At 39.8% G+C, this 24,022-nt stretch overlaps 1 protein-coding gene across 2 annotated transcripts in view; it reads right to left on the bottom strand.

Annotated features, from left to right (window-relative positions):
- The window catches only part of B4GALNT4 (beta-1,4-N-acetyl-galactosaminyltransferase 4), a 205,104-nt gene extending 181,756 nt beyond the window's left edge, over nucleotides 1-23,348 (bottom strand). The window contains exon 1 of one of the 2 annotated variants that reach the window (XM_014070640.2): nucleotides 22,867-23,348. In XM_014070640.2, coding sequence (XP_013926115.2) covers nucleotides 22,867-23,017 — 151 coding nt within the window. In that variant the 5' untranslated portion in view covers nucleotides 23,018-23,348. The remainder of the gene's footprint in view (nucleotides 1-22,866) is intronic. The other variant, XM_014070639.2, reaches the window with a different exon arrangement.
- Nucleotides 23,349-24,022: the final 674 nt, after the last annotated feature.

The raw sequence follows: 24,022 nt of genomic DNA, 5'->3' as shown, positions 1-24,022 counted from the left end.
TATAGCTGTCAAGTTACAAGGCCCTTGCACCCCTAACCCTTTGGGGGAAAAAACCCAGGGATGTTCAAACTTGACAGCTTAAGACTTTAAGGTTTAGATAGGACTCTTAGAGGTGGGCAGGGCAATTGGCGAGCCAACCAATCAGTGAACGATGGGTGGGGCAAGCGTTGTGCAGACGGGTGGGGGGAGGGAGCTGGAACCAGTTCTAAACAGCACGGTAGATTTGTGGAACCTCTTCTATAGAAAAGGTTAGAACTGGCAGGAGCCCACCCCTGGGTTAAGTGTTATCTAAGTGAACTTTTGCTGTTACTTTAAATCAGTGTTTCTCAACCTTGGCTACTTGAAGAAGTTTGGACTTCAACTCCCAGAATTCTGGGAGTTGAAGTCCAGACATCTTCAAGTTGCCAAGGTTGAGAAACACTGATTTAAATTCACTGGGTCTCCATGTACTCCAAAGAACTTGTGTCTGAATCTTCAGCGGAAAGTGATCTGTGCATGTCCCTAATTACTTCCCAGCTGTTGACCAGGGTGGGGTGCCTTGTCTGCTCTAATTGAACATATATGGAAAACCCAGGAAGATTTGAGGGGGAGGGAGCTTACACAATACATGTCCCTCAACAAGCTGTGAGTGTGAATGAATTAATGGTCATAAACTGAACCTAGGAGCATGTGTAATAGTGGCAAAATGAGTCCAAGAAACGAAAGCGCAAAAAATAAAAGCAGCAATAACAACTCTTTAATATGCCAAAATACATATTGCTAGGATAACTTGCTCCTGAAACTGTTATCACTGTCATTTAACCAAATGAGAATTAGGAGAATATCCTGGTTAATGCATTGGACTGTGATTAAAAGGATGAAGGTGTAACCTTAACACTAAATTCATTGGGTGACTTTGGCGTATCAGTGTTACCTATTTATTGTGTGAATAAGCAGAGAAGCCCATGTTTACTATCTTGAGTTCATAATAAAAAATCAAGTATAACTACAATCATAGATAATATAAAAAGAACTGTTGTTTACCTAAATAGGATAAACTCATTTCTGGAATAATTCCATTTCTGAGAAGGATTCCATTTCTGAAACAATAATCTGAGATTAGTTATATATTTTTTCTCATATAGTCTTTCTTGGCAATCTATATGGACCACACTCTTACTTAGAATACTGAACCCATAAAGGTATGGCTAAGTACCACACACACATTTTGTATTAGATCACAAAAAGAGGCACAGACCTCAAAAGCAATAGGAGCTGCTTGATCCTGCAGTGTGATGTAGCAATAAATCATGTTAATATATAAAAAGTGAAAATGTTTATGTGTACTAACCAACACATATCACCTGTATGTTTGAGAACAACAAATTGCAAGATACTGGGAGAAAATAGAATGCAATAAATCCATTCTTCATGTGTAGAGCTGCTCCAAAAACAAGTTAGACACATACATCGTACCCAGAAGACTCTACAATATCAAACTAAGCTGGGTGTTTAATTTTTTTCTTTAGAGTGACTCCATAAAATCATATTTTAATTCTATGTTTGTAGTTGTCAGTAGGCAATGTGAAAAACTTTTTTTAAATTAAAGCACTGCTACTATCTTGCTTTTGAATATTGGGAGGAAAAAGAAAATTTATCATACACAATCTTCTTTCTGATCGCTCAAATATTTTGTATTGTTAACTGAGGTAGCTACAGAGACAGACAGACACACATAGATTAGTAAGACACAATGGATTTCATAAGCACACCATCAAGAGGCAAGAAGCTGGTCTAAACATAGATACAATAATTTCTGAAGATTTACAAAAGATCCAGGTTTTATTCAAGCAAAGTAGTCTTAGCCACTTCATATACACTCAGTCAGCAAAACATGCAGTTTGCACTTCCTATACATTATTATCACAGTTTAGTCATTGATACTTATTTTTTAAGACAACCAGATTCCATCCAGAGGACAAAACATCTATCGTAAGCCAGGACCATAAATATATATGATTTTAAGGAGATGATCAATAATCAGTTCCACCTCTATTCCTTCTAAAAGATTGGGGAAAAGGTTTTTAGCTTTTGGTAAATTACAGTACACTCTGAAAACATATCCCTCTTCACCCCAAACTGAAAAAAATATGTTCTGGAGAATCCCACTGTAGCAGCACCTTCATCAGTTGAACAACAACACAGGCACAGTCAGTCACAGATACACAGTCAGTCACTTGTCCAGTGAAAGTAGACACCGATTAATAAAACTGACAATCCCCCCTTAGCTCTGGTTAAGGACAGTAGAGTGGGCAGCAGAGGAACTATAAAGAAAATGATGCCAATTTCCACTTCTAAAAGACATTTAGCATAATGCTTTAGCTCCCTTAGCAATTATAAATAAATACAGATACAGAAAATCCTGGGGAGGATCTTATCCCATATCTTTCATTGCTTTATCTTTACCATTGTGGAAATTCTCTCTAATATTGGAGGGCAATTATCCTTTTGTATTGTTATTTGAGCTATCCTCACTTGAGGTACAGATGACCAGTTTCAAACTATCATACATTTTGGAAATATTATGCAAAGACCTAGCTTCTGGAGAGGTCTATAGGGGGAAGATGGAAGGAAAGAGAAGAAGACGACGACTACCAGCAACAAGATGAATGGACTCAATTACAGCACATCATTGGAAGTGAACCATTGGAAGACCAGAAGAACTAAGTGGGGGAAATCTCTCAATGTTCATGCTAAGTGTCAAGATGATTGCATATAATAATAATTGTTATTCGATTATAGCCAATAAAAATCCCACCCAAGTGGTACACAATGATTGCTTGTGGGGTATTCTTACCTTCATAACACCACCCAGAGCACTTGTCTAGGATGAGCAGCTATAGAAATTGAATAAATAAATAAAATAATAATGTAGGATAAAAGAAACTATAGGAAGGAATGCAAGACCTCAGCCTGTTTCCTACTCTGAATCAATCTTACAGCATATTATGTCATTTATAACTTGCAGACCTAACCTCACTCTATTTACCTGCTTTCCAATAAATGCTTCTCAAAACACCTTTCCTTGTACAGTCAGATCTCTCCTCCTAAATCCATATTCCTTTTTCCCACTGTTGATTGTCAGGCCATTAATATTCTGCAAGTGAATCTGTTAAAGCTGCTGTTTACAGCTCAGTGCAAATAAACCCTATCTTCTGTTTGACTCCTCCAATGACCTAAAGTGTTAAATCATTCCCTTCAGTGAGGCACATGCCAGGGAAATCTCCAGCCAGTGAAGTATTGGTAACCTCCATTAAGGATCATTTCATGGGTGGGGGAATTTTTTTACCCGACCCTTACTAGAGTCCCCGATATGGTTTGCAACCTAGAGAGTATGGTAACAGTCTCATTATTTCAGCTGAGGAATCTCTGTGTTAAATTAGGCAGAGAAAAGTAATTATCTACTTGTAAGAGATAAGAAAAAGGTTTATTTTATCAGAAACATAATCCCCTTGTGGTCAGGATTCAGATTTATACATGTTACAATTCAAGAGCCTGGCATATCCTCTTTATGCATTGTATAGTGGAAATGTGCACATCTAGTCATCTTGATGCACAACCAGCCTGCCAAAAGCTTAATCTGGTGACTTTAAAATTAAAAAGTGCTAGAACTCTATTAAATCTCCCAGTCTAGCTTTTCAGGCAGGATCTTATTTACCAGCTATCACAATCATTTCATATGTCAGAATTTCCAAAATAATTCTATTGACAACAGGAAAAACAACATGTGCCAAACACTCTGCACATATAAAGTGCATCTGCTTAGAATTGGCCAATTTAACAAGTAATTAACCTTTCTGTACATTCTCCACTTGGTTGATTTGAGATCAGCAAAGTGAGCCATTACTGTACCAGGGAAGAAATTGGTCTGTGCTTCTTTTGCAACAGAAGCTCATCAGTCATAAAAGGAATGTGAGAATATGCATCCCACACTGTGGAGTCCTTGGTACACAAACATTTTGTTGGCAGATTAGGTAACATCTTCAGTGCTAGAAGGGAGTGGGACTTGTTCTCTATTTATATACAATAACTGGCCCAGTCAGTATTGGTGGGGGTGTTGTTTTCTCCTTGATAGTTCCTTTATTAGGTTGTTGTTTACTGTTTGATTTTTGTTTGAGTTGCTATTTCCTTGATTAGGGCATTGTTTACTGTTTGGCTGGTTGGTATTAATCCTGGTGTTAATCCCTGTTTATCTAAATGCTGATTGCTGACGAGGTGGTGTTCTGGACGTTTTATTCCCTTCTTAGCATTTTAGCTATTTTACTTTTGAATGGTGTTTAAACGTTATTCATCTCTATGTGCCTGTTGATGGTTGATTTGTCTGAGTGCCAGGCTTCTAGGAATGCGCTAGCATTATTGGGCCAGTAGTGGGCATGTAATTTTCCACAGGTTGAATTTGTGCTTTAACAACTCTGATTTAACTAGAATTTGTGCTTCACCTCCTGAGGCTTCCTTCCTTCTGCCAGTTGGGAAGTGTCATTGCCCTTTGCCACCATCCCTTATCCACCACAGCAGTGTTTTTCAACCTTGATAACTTTAAGATGTGTGCACTTCAACTGCTAGACTGGCATGGGAACTCTGGGAGTTGGAGACTATACATCTTAAATCTATCAAGGCTGAAAAACACTACTCCACAATCACATCATCCAGAAGTTTTACTGTTTCCCAGATAGCGGCCAGCCAGAGTTTTTAAGCGAGTCTTCTCTCACTAAAAAAGAAACAATGGCATGGGGGAAACAAGGAAGGTGGTAAGGCACTAAGGCCAACCCGATTGGCCAGATAGAAGAAATTCTGCCTGGCTAGAGATGGGTTTGGTGAGGAGGAGATGGGAGTGGGTGGGATGATGTGGAAGGACTCAAAGACATGACTTGAAGGCAAGAGATCTTTCCTAGACTCTTTTCAAGACTCAAGGACTTATACTGGACAGGCAAAGAATTGTCATTTGAAATGGTAATTGTCAGGCCAAAGTAACTTCCGTTTCTCCTGTTTCATGAGGATTTTTCAATATGAGTTCATAATATCAAAAAAAAAAATTTTTATCTCAGAGAAATAACTTTTAGATGGTATATTATCCAGCTTTAATGCTATAGTTAGAAAAATCAGAAAACCATGAACTAATCAGGATCAATATGTTTCTGGACCTTATGAATATGGTAAAACTCTTGTCTGGTTGATTATACTACTTGTATAGAGTACCCAAATCAAAACAGTGACTTGGAAGCACCCTTTATTTAAGAAATATCTTCAAATAATATAGCCTAATTAATAATGTTCTTTTTGTAGGCATAGTCCACAAATGGCTGATGTATAAAAAGGAAGAATACAGGTGAACCACTGTCTAAGGGTGATTTTGTGGATACTTCATGTAATTCTATTGGCAGCAGTACAAAAATGGTTTGTTGAATGTTGAATGTTGATTTTATTTATATGCTGCTCTTTTCCCCCCGAAGGGGACTCAGGGTGGCTCACAACTCAACCAGGGAAGGGGTTTGTCATGAATTTTCTCCAGGATGTTCAATGAACAAAAAAAGTTTACCCTGTAACCTGTACATGTTTTCACAAGGATAATTTCAATATTTTTAAATCACACCAGACACACAATATATTTCTCTTCTGAAGCTTTACCTTCTACTCTTCAGAGTTAGCACTTCCAATTTATCTCTCATTTTCCCTCCTGCCGCATTCTACCCAACCATCAAATATCCCCCATTTCATCATTTCTCAACTCCCCAAAGAAGAAGAAAATGTCCCAACATCTGTGCTCATGTCTTTTTCAATGAGCGATATGGAAGATTAGATTTGTATTGCCATGCAGATATTTTTCTGGGAAAATGGTTTACAAAGTAAGCTTTTTAGGACCCAGACTTTTGGGAGCACTGTATACTAATTTTCAAAAACAGAAATATGATTCAGTAGTGACACAAGTATGCATAATGGATGGAGAGGGGATATTTAGAAAAAAACTGAATATAACAGTTTATCAGTCAGAGTAGTTATTCTGTAGCCTGGAAAAGCAAGAAAGGTTTTAACATACTATCTTCATATTTTTTTTCTCTGTTCTTCATCACCTCCTTCCAGTCAATTAAACAGATGTCGGATTTAAATATCCCCCTCCCCTGTTACTCCAGTTATCTGATAACTGATTTCCCTTCCAACCACAACTGTGCAACTAAGCTACCCAGTTGCTGCAGCAGATGTCATCAGCATCTTCTTCCACAACTGGAGGTCAGAGGAAGGTTAGCCTTCCATCATTTGGCATCAGCACAAGGACAGCTTGAAACAAACAGGAACAACAATTCAGGGGTATGCTTATGATTTCTTAGCATTTGAAAGACTTCAGCATTAGGAGTTAACTCTCTGGGGAAGGCTCTCATGCTGAGAAAGGTGGAAGAAAAGTAAAGAAGAGGATGAGTAGCATAGTAAATGGACTGAATTACAACAGCAATGGGTGCACTACTGGGACTCCAGGCTGAGGACAGATTGTCCTGGAAAAGATATGTGGGGTCGGTAAGAATTGATACTGACTTGATGACACACAATCAATCAATCAATCAATCAATCTTCCAAAACTGCTTCACTCACACCAAAAGTAGATTTAGATAATCTAGCATAGTTCAGATGCTTTGGACATCAACTCCAAACTTGTTGAGATGGGTGGCTATAGAAATCAAATAAATAATCTTGCATCCACCCCAAGGAGAACTCTAGTAGCAAAAAAATGGAACCCAAAACATCTGGGAGGCATCATATTGTCTAGCAATGACTCAGGAGAAGTTGTTCTCTCTCAGTTCATTTATCTCATCCTGCACCCCTCCTCCCATACCATCTGGCATTACCTGGCAATAGCAGCTCTTGTTCAGCACCACTCCTTGGGGGGACAGAATCATAATGTTGCACCTTAATCTCTCCATCTGGTGACTGGAATGTAATACTGCACCTCCTCTAGCAGGCAAGGCAACACAGCGCTGTGCTAACTACTGTTTAAGTTTACGTCTCATTTTTTTGCCATGAAACAAACTATCTATATAAACAATGTCCAAATGCTGCATTGCAGTACTCCTGCCAGGTAGGACTAGAGTGCCTGCAAACCTCAATGACATTTTTCAGTCAGAAAAAAAAAGATAAATCTAATGAACAAGAAATAAGCACATTTTGTGCAACAGGAGATGGATCTGACTTTAATATACTTGATGGGCTCAGACTATACTGCCCACTAGAGCAGTGTTTCTCAACCTTGGCAACTTGAAGATGTCTGGACTTCAAGTCCCAGAATTCCCCAGCCAGCGAAAGAAAGGATACATCAGGAGTGGACAATTGTGGCCTCTTTATGACCTGTGGACTTCAACTCCCAGAATTCTGTTTGGTTCAGGAATCTAGGAATCGAAGTCCACAGGTTGTAAAGGGGTCATAGTTGCCCACTATATCTTTATGTCTTCATAACCCACTCTTCACTACCTATTACTTAACCCAGGCAATTGAAATATAATCCATAATTAATTATTTTAGTTTAATTTTATCTTAGCATGACAACAGCATGACTGTTATCAAAAGAAAAAGCAATGACTTATAGCAATAGCAATAGCAGTAGACTTATATACCGCTTCATAGGCCTTTCAGGCCTCTCTAAGCGGTTTACAGAGAGTCAGCATATTGCCCCCAACAATCTGGGTCCTCATTTTACCCACCTCGGAAGGATGGAAGGCTGAGTCAACCCTGAGCCGGTGAGATTTGAACCGCTGACCTGCTGATCTAGCAGTAGCCTGTAGTGCTGCATTTAACCACTGCACCACCTTGGCTCTTAACCTCTCTCTTTCTCTTCCGACCAGGCAGAAATATATAACTGTACAGCAGTGTTTTTTGATCTTGTTCTACAATCAAATCCAGCTTCTGTGGTTTGCTAACCATGGTTTTTGACTTGCTATGACATGTAAACCTAGATCATTGTGGCTTGTTCAACAAATCACAGTTAATCAACAAAAAAACCTATCCCTTTATTTATATGCCACCTTTGTTATTTTTATAAATAACTCAAGGAGGCAAAATTATCTAATACTCCATCCGCTTAGCAATAGCAATAGCAGTTAGACTTATATACCGCTTTATAGGGCTTTCAGCCCTCTCTAAGCGGTTTACAGAGTCAGCATATTGCCCCCACAGTCTGGGTCCTCATTTCACCCACCTCGGAAAGATGGAAGGCTGAGTCAACCTTGAGCCGGTGAGATTTGAACCGCTGAACTTCAGATAGCAGTCAGCTGAAGTGGCCTGCAGTACTGCACTCTAACCACTGCGCCACCTCGGCTCCTGCCTATTATCTGCTTACTATTATTCCTACAACAACCCTGCAAGGTGGGTTGGATTGAAAGAGTAGCTGGTCCAAGGTCACCCACCTCGGCTTTCGTGTCTAAGGTGGAACTAGAACTCACCACTCCTTGTTTCTTCCCTGGTGCCTTAACCACAGACAACAATGGAACTTTGTGAGATCCTCAGATTGCCCTCTTCAAACTGTAATTGTGTCAATTTTGGGAGCAGATTTCAAACCTGACTCAATCATAAAATTCAATCTGTTAAGGAACAAGCTTCAGGATGCAAACATTTTTAAATGTTATTCTCCTCCTTTCATTAATTTAATCTTCATCTTGTACAGAACAATTGTTTAGATAGAAGAAGAGCTTAAGCTCTTTGAGTGACAATGCCTCTCCATCCAAGCGAGCTATAACAGATGCTGTGCTGGCTCTGCCTACAGAATAATTTGACAATCATCAGGTATTTTTATTTCTATAAATCACAATTTGAAGAGGGTCCTTTCATTTACATCTCTGACTTTGTTATTGATTTTCTCCTTATCTTTTTTCTTTATTTTAACCCATTTATATACATTTTGTTTTCAGCCTCATCTTTCCTTCTGTCTATGAATGCTTGGTTTCATTGCAACACAGATGAAACAATTTCACTTGAAAAGAATCTTATACAGGCATAATCCTAATTCTACCTGCACTCTTCTTTTTTTTAAAAACTCTGATCTTAGGGAAAAACAGAATTCTTCTGCAATTTGAATTTCAAATCTTGAAGTGTCCATATTTTTTATTGAAGATGCGGTAATTATTTCTGTAAGACACAAACTGAAAAATGGAAGGAAGTAAAATATCTCCAAATATCATTGCCCATTTCAACAGAACTCATTTTCTTACTTTCAGATCTGCTCCATCAATTTAACAAGAGGAAACAAATTGGTTTCTTCTTTGCATACTTATAGGTAGCATACAAAAGCGTGCTTTCTATTGAAATCAAAACTTACACTGAATAAAAAGCACAGATTGATATCTCTATAGTGACAGTAGTAAACATGTGGCTTATGGACAAGTAGACCTCTGCTAGGTCTGAATGTTTTCAGAGATACTGCAGTGTTATCGAGAGAAAGAAACTTTGTCTTTCTTTTCCCATCAGACTAAGGTGACCAGACGTCCTGCTTTCAGCGGGACAGTCCCTCTTTTGAACAATTTGTTCCCCGTCCCGGTTTTTTTTTAAAAAGTTCCGATTTTTTTTAAGTTACGAAAAAGCCACCAGCCGCCTTGAGGCTCTCCTAGCAACTGGGAGCGTATATTCTTCTTAGAGCCGAGCGCATTCCCGCCCGCGCGTCCTTGAGAGCTGTTGCCAATGGCTGAGGGAGGAGAAGACTTTACTCCATGTGGAGACCGCGGGCTTCCCTCATGGATTTTTTCTTCTTCTCTTGCTTTGAGCAGCCCCTCCCTCCCCCCTCTCTCTTTCTCACTTGGAGCTGGCGGGCTGCCTCCAAGGCTGTCCAAGCTCAGCCCCTCCCCCTCCCCCCCGGACTGTTACTTCGCCTCGGCTGCTCGGGGCTTCTAAATTGACATTGCTTGTTGTTTGGGGAGGAGATTACTGTGCCATAGAAACACAGAGTATGTTCACGTGGCTGATAACCTGGTCTCTAAACAGAAGAGGTTATTTTAAAAACTTTGGAGCGAATCCAGAAAGAGGGGAGAAAGAGGCTGATGGAGTGTGTGCACAGGAGGGGGGATATTATATACATCCCAGTGAATCCAGAGGAGGGGAGAGAGAGAGAGAGAGAGGGAGGGAGAGAGAGAGAGAGGCTGAAGGAGTGTGTGCACAGGAGGGGGGATTTTCTAAATGTCCCAGTGAATCCAGAGGAGGAGAGAGAGAGAGAGAGAGAGAGAGAGAGAGAGAGAGAGAGAGAGAGAGAGAGAGAGAGAGAGAGAGAGAGAGAGAGAGAGAGAGAGAGAGAGAGAGAGAGAGAGAGAGAGGCTGAAGGAGTGTGTGCACAGGAGGGGGAATTTTATACATGTCCCAGTGAATCCAGAGAAGGGGAGAGGAGAGGGGTGGGTGGGAAAGAGGCTGAAGGAGTGTGTGCACAGGAGGGGAATTTCATAAACGTCCCAGTGAATCCAGGGGAGGAGTGTGTGTGTGTGTGTATGTTTGTGTGTATGTGTGTGTGTGTGAGAGAGAGAGAGAGAGAGACTATCACTAAGTGTTGTAGCTTATGATTCTTGATGAATGTATTCTATTTTATTTTTCTTTATGTACATTGAGAGCATATTCACCAAAGACAAATTCCTTGTGTGTCCAATCACACTTGGCTAATAAACTATTATATTCTACTCTACTCTACTCTATTCTACTTTTTTTGCTCCTATTAATATAAATGTATAACTACCACCTCTAGGCTACAGAAATGCCTACATTGCCGTACAGCCATTAGATGGCAGTCAAGGGATAGAGACAAAATAACTCCTGCATGCCATCTATGTTTTATTTGAATTTTTGCAGATTTGACAGTCCAACTAACCTATGCTAATTATTGCTAACAATAATTAAACAGCATTCTAGAAGCTGGTTTAGAGTCATTCTTTTTATCATCTGCCTCATTCAGCTTAGGCAAAGTCTGAACTGAAACTGAACTAAACTGAAATATTTAATACACGTCCCAGTGAATCCAGAGGAGAGGGGAGAGAGAGAGAGAGGGAGCGAGGGAGGGAGGCTGAAGGAGTGTGTGCACAGGAGGGGGGATTTTCTAAACATCCCAGTGAATCCAGAGGAGGGGAGAGAGAGAAAGATGCTGAAGGAGTGTGTGCACAGGAGGGGGAATTTTCTAAACCTCCCAGTGAATCCAGAGGAGAGGAGAGGAGAGGAGAGGAGAAAGAGAGAGAGAGAGAGAGAGAGAGAGAGAGAGAGAGAGAGAGAGAGAGAGAGAGAGAGAGAGAGAGAGAGAGAGAAGGAAAGAGACTGAAGGAGTGTGTGCACAGGAGGGGAATTTTATAAACGTCCCAGTGAATCCAGGAGTAGTGTGTGCTTGTGTGTGTGTGAGTGTGTGTGTGTGAGTGTGTGTGTGTGTGAGAGAGAGAGAGAGAGAGAGACTATCACTAAGTGTTGTAGCTTATGATTCTTGATGAATGTATTCTATTTTATTTTTTCTATTTATTCTATTCTACTCTACTCTATTCTACTATATTCATTTCTATTTCAATTCTAATAAGGAATTTAGCTTGTCTCTCTTGAAAATGTAAGCTAGCATAAGACATTATAATGCAAGCTAGCTTTAGCTTTCAAACAGTTCATTTAGTGACCAAAGTTACAATGGCATTGAAAAAAGTGACCATTTTCACACTTAGCAACCAATGTTCCCTCTAATTTTTTTTCAGGGTGAGCGGAAAAGTATAGTGTTTGAGCGGCACAGTTTCATGCCTGAGCACCTAAGAGAGCAACAGTTTGAACTTCTGTCTCGTCTGCTGGACATTTGCGCAACATTCCAAGCGCCAAGCACCAATTGTGAGCGAGGTTTCAGCCTGATGAATGCCAGGCATGAAAATGTGCTACTCAAACACTATACTTTTCCGCTCACCCTGAAAAAAAAAAGACTTCTGCTCAGCTTTTAGATCATTAGACTGGCTAGAGAGAGACATGGCACTAACAGGTCCTGGGTCCTGGCATTTTGCAGGCAACCTGTCCTCTCACATTCCTTTGGAATGCAACCCATCACATGTGAATTAGATTTTGCCAATTATCCTATTAAAAGATAATCCTATTATTCTAAAATATGACTAACTCGATATTAAAAATGTAAATATTTAATGCTGATAAATAATAGCAGTAATTGTTATTTAGTATGATTAAAATCAGTATTGATATATCAATATATCTATCAAAATTGACAATAAACACTAAAATAACAATACAAATATATAATGTGGAATATAAATGTAATAAATATAATATATAAATACAACATAAATGTAATAAAATAATTTATCATGAAACTCTCCCCCTTTAAAGTAATAAGATCAATTAAATAGTCTAGCAAGTTTGGACAATATGCTATATGTTATGTTACTTAAGAATATATATGCCTCAGAATCAGATACAACATCCACATAATTTCCAACTGAGTCAATAAAATGATATGCCATGCCAAAACTATTTTAAATAAAGATATGAAATTAATCAAGTATTGCATTTATTTTTCAAAATGAATGTAGAATTTTTATTATTATTTAAGTTTTGTACCCTATCTTTTCTAACTAACGTTAACTTTAAAAAGATGTTACATCAGACTACAATACAAGTAATTAAATGAAGACTAAAATAAGTGTTTTGGCATATTGAGCTTTTTATATTTCTTTCTAATATTTCTTCCTTAGTTGAGAACTTCCTCCTCAGCTTACTTACGCATTAACTGTTTGTTGCTTTTATGGTTTATTCATTCACTGCTCCATCTTCAGTTTTTTTCACAGGGGGCAGGGCTTCCTTCCTTCCTTCCCTCCACTCCTTTGGCCACCAATTTTGATCCAACTCTCTCTCTCTCTCTCTCTCTCTCACACACACACACACACTCTCTCTCTCTCTCTCACACACACACACAGACAGAGAGAGAGAGAGAGAGAGAGAGAGAGAGAGAGAGAGAGAGAGACGTGTTCTTTGGGGGGGGTTGAATTACTCCGCCTCACTGCGCAAACTCGGCTCAGCATGTGTTCGGCCCCTGCTTACGCTGAATCAAATCTGCAGCCGGCGGGACCATTTCAAAGCTGCCAGTCCTCTTGCTCCTTCTCCTTCACCGGCAAAGCAGCGGGTGGTGCCTCCCCCTTCGCTCGGAGCACCTCAGCTGGGCTCTGGGTTATCCCTGCCATCGCCTCCACCTCCGCCGCTTTCCTACTAGCTCCCGCGGCCTCAAAAGCATGGCAGAGGAGGAAGGGGGAGGGATAACGCGGGGGCCAGCTCAGGTGCTCCGCGTGGAGAGAGAGGCACCACTGCGGGAGCTTTGCTGGTGAAGGAGAAGAAGCAAGAGGACTGGCGGCTCATCAAAACAAGTCTGGGGAGGTCCTTTGCAAGCGGCCAGTTCTAGCTGCCTGCAAAGGACTTCTCCACGTTTGCTTTGGTAGAAAGCTCTGCGCGGCAGTTAGAAAGCTCTGCGCGGAGGTTTCTAGCGACGTGCGCGGCCGCGCACGCGCGCACCTTAGAGGGAACAGTGTTAGCAACCATTTTTCACACTTAGCGACCGTTGCAGCATCCTCATGGTCACGTCATCAAAAATTTTCTGTTTGGCAACAGATTCGTATTTATGATGGTTTCAGTGTCCTGGGGTCATGAAATCGCCTTGTGTGACCTTTTGACAAAATATAAAAATTTTAATCAAGCCCCCCCCCCGCCCCCGGTCAATGGTGACCCTCTTTACCAATCTGAAAATCTGGTCACCTTACATCAGGCAGAAATATTTCAGTTTAGTTCAGTTTCAGTTCAGGCTTTGCCTAAGCTGAATGAGGCAGATGATAAAAAGAACGACTCTAAACCAGCTTCTAGAGTGCTGTTTAATTATTGTTAGCAATAATTAGCATAGGTTAGTTGGACTGTCAAATCTGCAAAAATTAAAATAACACATAGATGGCATGCAGGAGTTGTTTCTTCTCTATCCCTTGACTGCCATTTAATGGTTGTAGGGCAATGTAGGCATTTCTGTAGCCTAGAGGTGGTAGTTATACATTTATATTAATAGGAGCAAAAAAATTCAGTACTGCCTCAAAATACAAATTCCAGAATAGCCATTTCTGTAAAAGTTGCAGCAAACACGAATATTGTAACATTCTAAATGCTTTAAAGTTAATATTGTTTAAGGTTTTGTGCAAATACAGTTCATATCAACAGATACAAGAAGTATGCTGCGCACATGCACACACGTGCGCGCGCACACACACACACACAGTTAAATGGGGGAGAATTAGAAGAGTGAAACGAAATGTAGGGAGGATAGATTTTTGAAAATTGCTATAGAGAATGACCGCTGACAAATCAACTATTGGACCTAACAGATAATAAAAAGTTATGGCAGGCAAAATCTATTATTCAAATCTGGAAATGTTCAATATCACTCCATTTAATTTCCTCACTTTTATCAGTTGTCCTACACAATGCTGCCAATAGGCGTCAATTTTCTTCGACTCTAAAACTTATTGCCCTACAACATGGAAGCCACTTTTTTTTTTTAAAAAAAATAATGTTTGTTCCGCTGTTCTGTCTTTGCTTTTTCTATGTATTTTCTTTCTTTCTTTTTCAAGTCCTTAAGTCTCATACTTCTGTTTCCATACAACTTTGTGTTAACCTTCCTATAGATCTGAGACACCTGAGGAGAAACTCATGCTTTTCCATTACATTGTTCTCAGTTATGTTCCCATTTTCCTTTTAGCCACTGAAACCATATAAATTTCCTAATTCAAATATTCAAACACAAAAATAGCATTCTGCAGTCAAGAGTTTTATTTTAAGAAACAAAGATCCTTTTATATCTTCTTTATTACTCTTTCTTCACAATGCTGTTTCTTACAAGCTCAGGTAAGCATATGTGACACTTTCAGACGATCAAATCTGGGACTAATAAATCAGGACACACCTGTGTTGTATTTACCTACAAGTAACTCCTTTCCTGGCACTTTCTCCCTCCACATAAATGATAAAACAAGCTAGAAAGCCACATTTAATTATAGCTTTCTGTTAACTCCTAACCAGGATCTGTGATTATTTTTGAACAAAGCAGTAACTCATATTTCAACATAAGGACAATCAGCAGATAACAGACTGATCAAGCTAATGATTTCCCTGTTGGGGAAAAAATGTGGCATTGGGCAAAGGTGAGATTAACAGCCACCCCTTCAGTTCTTGATTAGATAATGTTATGAATTCAGCCCTATAATATTATCAGTATTATATCACTGTATACAAATTTACCTTGTTGAATTTACTAGAGAATTTTTTTTCTTCCTTTGACAACCAAAAATCTTAAAATTCTTAAGAGCTTAGCTTTCACACTATGAATGACAATTGTTCTGAAGAGTACAGAGTAATTACTTAAACCAGCAGCCCATTACTATTTTGTTCTTTTCTAAGTAACAAACTTCATTTAACCTGTCTTTTCTTCCGACAGTTTAATCACTCCCAGCACTTACAGCCTCATTTCTGTTTAGTGTAAGACAGTTGGAGAAAATGTGGCATTTATGGTGATTCAGTTCTTCTAAGTTGAGATATTGGAGTTTTTTTTACCTTTCAGTAACATTCTGTATTTGTCTTTTAATATTTTGTTTCAGCTCTAAACTGCTTCTCCATCCCTCATAAAATGTTTACATACTCTCTTGTGTTTTGTAAATTCGATCAGGGAGTACTCGAGATATAACACGGACCTCCAAGGATGAACTTCTGCAAACTGCAATCCAACATTAACTTTGAATCGCAATGATGTTAACTCACCAAGCCTCAGAAGTGGAAGAATCATATTGCAACTATGTACAGTTCTGAAATCATTATTCATTATTTCCATTGTCATTTGGAGGCAGGTATCACCAAGAGTAAAAATAGATGACAGTTGCTGTACTTATTAACACTCTGTTATAAAAACACCATCAGTGGTTTTCTCGGAATACTTGCAGGCAGAAGAAGAGGATATAATGGGGTGTATGTGCAACCAGGAGAATTTGATTATCCACAACATCTTCTTAAAAATCAGCCTATGTAGTTAATAACCAATGACAGTAGTGGTTTCAATAGCTTAAGCCTTCAGAGAACATTCTGATTTATCCTCCGATAGAAATGTGGTTTTTGTGGCATAGGGTTCTGTAAAATTCCTGTAATGCATTTGTATTTCCTCCACCTACTCATTTGTAAAAGCTGACACAGCTTAAAGTAAGTTTGAGGTGGCAAAATCAAAATTTTACTTCCTGATGGGCCATGTTTTAACTATACATTTCTGAATAAAATATTTGAGTTTAGTTAGGCCATGACAATGGCTGCTTGTGCACATTACGGTAAGTGCAAAGTGAGTCAAAGTCTGGGTTCATATGTCTCTCAGTGAGATGTGAACCCAGAGTTCTACTTTCATCAACAACCAAATGCACAGGTATGATTCATGTGACTGAATCATGAAAAGTGATTGAGGAATTTTAAAATAAAAGTTAATGGCTGGGTTTCACATTGTGCTAAGTCATAAGTCATAGTTTAGAAACCTCATACTAAACCACAACTGTATAAGGCACATCATGGCTTGGTCTGAGGTACACACCCAGCCAATGCGTGGAGATATAAAAGCAGTATCTGAATTGCAATGTTTCAAAGGGGAATATGGATGGATATGAAGGAACTTTAGTCACTAGCCTCCCAGCAGCCAAAGTGATACAGCCCAGGCAGGTCCTTCATTTAGGTGAGGATGATGTTTTAATAGCACTAGCAACAATATGAAGAATTATTTCCCAAAAGTATTTGGAGAAGATGGGAAGATGCAGTACAAAAAAAATATCATCTTATGTTGTTCCAAACCAATGTTTATCTTAAGTGCACATCTTCCTTGTGTTTTCAGTTTCATCTTGAAGCTCAACACAACTGTTTTCACACAACTCATGGAGTTCCCAGATATCTGTGGGAAATGGAAAAAGCACCAAATGGGGTAGGCTGCTTTAGACCCTGTTCTTAAATTACTCGTCCTAAGAGAAGAAAACAGATATATAAGGCAACAAGCTGTAATAAAATCTTCAAAATAGATCAAGCTGATATATTTACTCAAGTTGCATGCTATTCTGAGCAGTCATTTACACTTGTTCCAAAAGCCACTAGTAAGAAGATACTTCATCCAGCAAAGTGGAAAAATGTGCCCTTGATGTTTTATAAAAAGGTTTTCTTTCTTTTATTTTCTACTCTCAACCACCTTACACCCTCCTATCTGTTTCCACATACTGAGCAGTAGAAGTAGTTTCATAATGTTGCTATATCCAGTTACCAGGTTTATCAAAGCAGAATATTTTTTTTAAATCAATAGTTCTAACCCTTGGGTATTAGGAAAATAAAATATCCAATTTTACCTTGCTTGTAAACCATCATCTTACTGAACCTCTGAACATGAGCATAAATACTACCAGAATATACAGTTTTAAAAATTATGTGATTTTGATAAAAGTTTCATTGAAGAGTCTACATTCATGGTAGTTTTGTCAAAAGTCATTTTAACAGGCATTTTTCTTTTTTTTGTATGTCCCTTTTTGTATGCCTGTATGGCAGATACTCCTATATATCTGAAGCATTTTAGTCTGCAATAATATGACTAAATTTTCTGTGTGGCTATAGCAGCCCAAGCTTACTTAGAAACAGACTATAAATGCAAATATTACATTTCATAGTATTGGCATGAATGTTGTACTTTATTCAAGTTACTATACTGATGATGCAACAGAAGTCATTGAAATGATACTGCTGCTTAAGGTTTTTCATTTTACACTCCGTTTTAGAAGAATGCCTTCTCAAATTATTTACATACTAGAAAAGACATTGATAAATTATTGACCCAAGTAACAATTTCATCATACAAAACTGATTTGAAGAAGAAGGTCTTCAGGTACCATTTAAATGCCAAAACTAAAGCATCAGCTGATTGGAACAGATTTACAGCCTTTGCTAAGAAGTTCTAGTTCTTTAAAAGTTATCTAGCATATTGATCTGAAGAAAGCCCTTCAGCTAACCTTTAAATTCTTACTAATTTCAGTCCAGCAGTTTGAAGTCTACCACAAGCTTTGCACCAGGTTCTTCTGAACATCCCACCCAGAACTGCTTGTATCATATTATCCAAATCAGCCACATTCCCAACTCACAAAAACTATATTTTTACTTCAGCTGTTCATTCCCATTCTGGAACTGAATTCAGATACCTGTGAGTCAACAGCACCTTAATATCAAAATCCAATTCTTTAGCTGACCAAAAGTTTCATATAAATGAGAAATAGTGGGCCTGTGATTGAGAATGCAGCTCCCAGCATTCCTCATCAATGGTCAAGTTGGTTCAGAATTCTAGTTCAAAAATATGTCTAGATGGTCACAGGTTCCCACTCCTTAATTTTAAAAGTACTAGGAATAAGATAGACCCAAGCAGACCTCAAAAGTCAAAGAAGAATGAATAGAACAAATGTCAATCATTATTACTTTCTTAAACTGATCAGTTAGGAAAGACTGAAACCAATAACTATTGGGCCTTCTAAATCTAAGCTGGGAGCAAAAGCTAATGCTGATTTTACACATCCAAAAAGGTTGTGTCCACTCCAATAAAAGTCATTCTCCAGACTGGGCAAAGCTATTTGCATACCATGTCCAAGTGCAATCCAAGCCTCCACAAAGCTATCCAAGGCACAGTACCATTAAGAAAATTGCATAAATCAAGCAATTATAATAGTATTAATACTGGTGAACTCCAGAGTCATATACATTTGTCCTCTTATTTCCTGGATGTACTGAAGTAGTTCTTTGTGCACTAAAATTGAGACTCGGTTTGAGAGGTATGTTAGTTAAGGTAGTAAGCTAGAAACCAGCAGATAGGAGTTCTAGTCCCACCTTAGGCAGAAAGTCAGTAGAGTGACCTTTGGTCAATCACTTCCTCTCAGCCCTAGGAAGGAGGCAATGGCAAACCACTTCTGAAAAATCTTGGTAAGAAAAGGGAAGCAGGGACTTGTCCAGGCAATCTCTGAGAATCAGACATGATTAAATTGAAGAAAAGAATTGTGACTTTTGATATGCGCATGTAAATGATTAAGATTTTCAAATAATTCCTAATGGTTAATCATTTTTTAAAAAACAATCCAGAATACACATATACTTCAGTAAGGTTTGACCAATAAACAATACAAAATTACTAAAAATTCCAGCAATCTTCCTCCCCATTTTTATATCAAATATAGGCTCGATGTTTAAACCTTTTACCATAAAACACAGGGTTTGTTTACAATGTAGAGAAAAACACTCCTGTGAAATAAACTTGTATCATCAGTTCATCTGAAGATAGAGATTAAAGTTCAGTTCCCAATGTGTAACTTCAGATGTATTTGAATTATTGATTATTATCACCAAGCAGCTTTATGATAACCATAGATTCTGCAAAAGTATTTTTTTTAAAAACAGAAGTATCAGAATTTGACACATTATACACCAGGCAGACTAAAAGTGTTTAAGTCAAAAATAACAAAGCTATACTATGGCTTCCAACTATGTGCCTACAGAACATAGACCAATTAGAAGCCATTCAATCAAATTTCTTAACTGGACATATTTCAGGTGCTACAATGGATCTCAAGTACAATTCTTTAGGGAAAGACTGGATTGGCATTAATAAAACTTGAGTACACATAGCACTTGCACATGTTAGCTCTGACTTAAATTAATTTTCAAATCAGTTTGACCCTGCAAGTCAAATTTCAATCTTCTTGGTGGAAATCACTTTGTTCCCCCTTAAGGTAGTAGGAATTCTTTCCTAATGCAGTGGTCTCTTTGGGTTTTGAACTAGCTAAATCATTCTTTGAGGAATAATCCAGAGATGCTGACCTGCAAAATTATTGCAGTCAAGCTCCATCTTACTTCATCCCAGTGACATACTTGAAGTGTTGATTCTATCCATTACTTGTTTAAGATTGCACCACAAAATACCACAAGAGCATTTACATTGCCCTTCTATCTGCTTTTCGGGAGGGCAGATTTTACAATGCTTCTAAAGAGCACGTTCTCCGCCCATGTGCTGAAAGGAAGAATAAAACCATCCAATATGTATTGCTACACTGCCTCTTATATAGAGACAATTGAGCTGTGTATATTTTCACATTTACAGTATAACACAATACCTAGGCAGGACCAAAGATGACATTTCAACCTTCTATGGGATGGATCAGGCTGCAAGAATGTCAGGTAGCAGAGCAGATGTAGCACATGGCTGTGATGGAAAGTGGGATGAGTCTGATTAAAGTCCTGTTAAAATATTTAGTATACTGTTTAAGGCACATCATGCATTATTTTTTTGATGTGTCTACTTTACAATTATCTTACTTTTTAAAATTGTTCTGGTCTGTGGCCATAATAAACTAAATATGGTTTTTTGGATCATTGTGGTGTAAACCAAGTTACTTCAAACTATACTTCTATTTGATGAAGCAAAACTAAAATAAAAAAGCAATTCGTTGTTTTTAAAAATGCAGCTGAATAGAAGAACAAGAACTTATGCTGAAGTCCCAAATCTTCTTAAATCTATTTCTACCATCTTCTATAGTAGTACAGATTACAGTCAGTTTTGTAACATCTAAGATTTAGATGTCAGAAGAAGGTCCACTAACATGTTCTTTTTTTCTGTTGCAAAAAGGACTCCAAACTAAATTCTAGCTAAGGTATATCAAACGCCCTGTGATTAAGAGAGAGAATGCAGAGCCTTGTAAATTACAGATACAGTAATTTCACACATCACAGTAAAACATGGCTTAATCATAATGTGCCGAATAAATCACAATTGGCTGCAATTGCATTATCTGACAACCACACATTATGGCTTAGCAAATGATCAAAGTCAGTCATTGTAGTTTAAGGCATCTTCCACAGATATTCACAAACTTTCCTTTTCATTTTAAAAATTAAATTGATTATAAGGCCATTCCACATAATTATTCTTCCTCTAGCCAATCAGCAGGCAGAAGTTTTGAAACATTTTTAAAAATTAAACATGTGAAGTAATCAGAAGGGTTTTCCCTAACCCACTTCATTATTTTTTGTCCTCTTGACATTTCTCCAATTTCTCCTTGACCATTAAGGAATGATATGGTTCAGCAAATAACCAGCCCAGGAGGACATGCCCCCATTTTACCTCCTTAATCTGTATGAGATCAAAGCCCTCCTTTGTTACCCCTGAAATTCAAATGGCATAAAGAAGACATTATGGCTATGGCTTCTCTTTTCTCAGCCCCGTGTGTGAGTTCAGCAATTGACTCAAATAGAAAAAGCTAGATTTTTTTCCATGCGCTTAGGAATTCCTTTCCTCCCCAAGATATACAGTAGAGCTCTGTGTGCTGGATTCAGAAATCATTATTCAGTCCAGCTCTAAAGAAATATTGAGCTGCTGTTACAAACATTTCGCCACGAAGACTAAAGACCTGGAGGATTTTAGACAGCCTGTTGGAAATTGTAGCCAAGTGCCTGACCTCAGTTCTGGAACCAGTTAAGTGCACAGAAGCTCTTCTGTAGGCTCCTCCGAACTCAGTTGGGGAAATGAAACCTGCAAACCAAGCTACAGTCGTGTAGGAGAAAATCCAATTTGAATACTTTGGAGGATTCAGAATAACCTGCGTAGGGTTGGGCTGCAGAGTTTGCAAGAGTTTTCCTGTTATTAAAAAAGAGAGATTCCAACAACTGGGAGAATGTCCCCTTAGCAGACCAAGGTTGATAGAAATAAAAATCTGATAGATGCCCTTGAACTGAGATCAATTCAGGTAATTGCAGGTCACTGCTATGAAATACCACCATTTATTGACATATATACAGACATATCTTCAGAAGTTTTTCAAAAAGGGCATCTTACAATCATGCAAGCATTAAAAAATAAAATACCTAGTGGTTTAATAGATCCCAGGCTTCCTCAACAAAACCAACTGACTTCATCATTTCTCAAATTATGTTTCCCACCTATCAGTTTTGGTCTCTCACGTCAACCCGGGGGACCACATGGTTGTCTATGTGGTTTTCCTGGCCATATAAAAGTGGTTTTGCTAGTACCTTCTTCCTAGCATTAAGAGAGAATGACTGGCCCAAAGTGACCCAGCTGGTATTATTGCTTCAGAGAGGATAATAATTCAATCTCACAGCTCTCAATCCAGTGCCTTTAACTATTACACCAAACTGTCTTCTCAAATATGCCAGATGATTCTAAACAGGTGATTCACTGCCTTATCCTGCAAATGAGACTGTAGAAATAATAATGCAGCCTCAGAAATTAGATGCTCAGCATTGCTGGATAACAAGCAGGTGCAAAGCTTTTTTAGGATGCTCTAAATATCCCTTTCTAAGGTATTAAAGATACCAATTTATTGATGGATCAAAGGAAAAAGGGAAGATTAGAAAAATATGCAAAACACAAAGATGAGCCACCTCGAGAAGGTGGCTGATAATTCAGAATGCTTCTTTGCTACCCTTGAATCCATTTGCCACCCTAACATGACAGCACTCCCCTCCTTGCTTTGCAAATATCCCTGCCCTATTGCTTTTAGATGAGAGTTGGTGTTATTCCAGATTAATCACTCTAGACAGGATGAGCACGATTTTGTGCAACTCTTCTACAGATGGCTCAATATTTAAATTCAAAAGAGACGCGGAGAAGGGAAGCAAAAGAGAGCGCGAGGATTGGAGAGTTGGGGAAGAAATTGCAAGCAAGCAAACAAACAAGGTGGGGTGCCGGTTCCCCGACAGCCTTGAAAAGAAAGCAAAGGCATCGAAATTGGGGTGGGGGGGAGAGAAGGGGACCGCCCACTTGCTTACCCCGGCCGTAGGCGAAGTGCAAGCGCAGCGCTTTGCCTTGGCGCACCAGGTTGATGTGCAGGTAGGTGAACCAGACGGCGAAGGTGAGCAGCACCAGCAGCAGCAGCAACTTGAATTGCTTCCGGATCTTCTTCACCGGGAACCACAGCATCCTCCAGGCAGCATGCCCGGGGGGGTCTATCTACCCCCGGGGGGTGAGCTGGGGCGCTCGAGCCGTCCTTCCCGCGGGAGGATGAGTGGGAGAGGAAGGGCGGCGACAGACGCGAGGGGTCAGCCCCTAACCCGGCCTCCGCGTCGCCCCCTCGCAGCTCATCTTGCCCCGAAGGCAAGGACGACGCTTTCTCCCCGCCGGCCGCCGGCTGGGTTGTCGGGTTACCTGCAGCGGCGACGGGAACAGCAACTTTGGCGTCTCCGGACTGGCGCGCAAACTTCGTTTCGGCGCTGTCCAGCCGAAAGGGCTGCCGATCGGAGGAGGAGGAAAAGGAGGAGGAGGATGCTACCGAGAGCTGCCCCCAGAGGATGCGGGAATGGGTGGGGGATCTTAATGCTCTCCCTCCCGAAAAGCTCGGCCGCCTCCAACCAACTCCTGGCGGGAAGGGACAAAGGCATCCAGGCAGCAGGAGACTCCCTCCGACCGCGAGCGATCGAGCGGCGCGGGAATGTAGAGCTCGCTCCCTCGCCGACACCTCCGTTTACCTGAGGCTCCGTGCATGGAAAAGCAGCCCGGAATCCCCGCCCCACAGCCAAAAGGCTAATAGAATTCGTCCTCGGCAGGCAATGAATGGAGGGAGAGAAGCTGCCCAGAGAGTTTCTCCCCAGTCCCGGCTTTGGGCTCTTTCTCGAATTATTGCGGCTCCTCGGCCTTGCACTTTAGAGGATTTTCCTGACGGATGCAAAGCCGGAGCTGCCGCGTTTCCTACTGCCGCCTTGCGCGCGTGGCTCGTGGCGATGCCCTGGCGGCATCATCGCCTCTTCGCCGTCGCTGCTCTGGCTTTTGGCTCCAAGAGAGCAGCATCCGCACGCTGTGATGCAACCGAGCCTGAAACGGGGCAGCCAGATGGGCAGCCCTACGGGACCCAATGGCAACCCCGTTTTTTTCGATCCGCCCAATCCTCTCGCTCAGGAGGCGGGTCAAAGGCGAGGTTCGGCTGTGAGC

This window comes from Thamnophis sirtalis, unplaced genomic scaffold (assembly GCF_051295495.1).
Source record: "Thamnophis sirtalis isolate CommonGarterSnake01/CBP01778 unplaced genomic scaffold, rThaSir2_p1.2 scaffold_1, whole genome shotgun sequence".
In the NCBI taxonomy this organism is placed as follows: Eukaryota; Metazoa; Chordata; class Lepidosauria; order Squamata; family Natricidae; genus Thamnophis; species Thamnophis sirtalis.
Note: the sequence above shows the minus strand (reverse complement) of the source record. Positions and strands in the feature narration are given on the sequence as shown.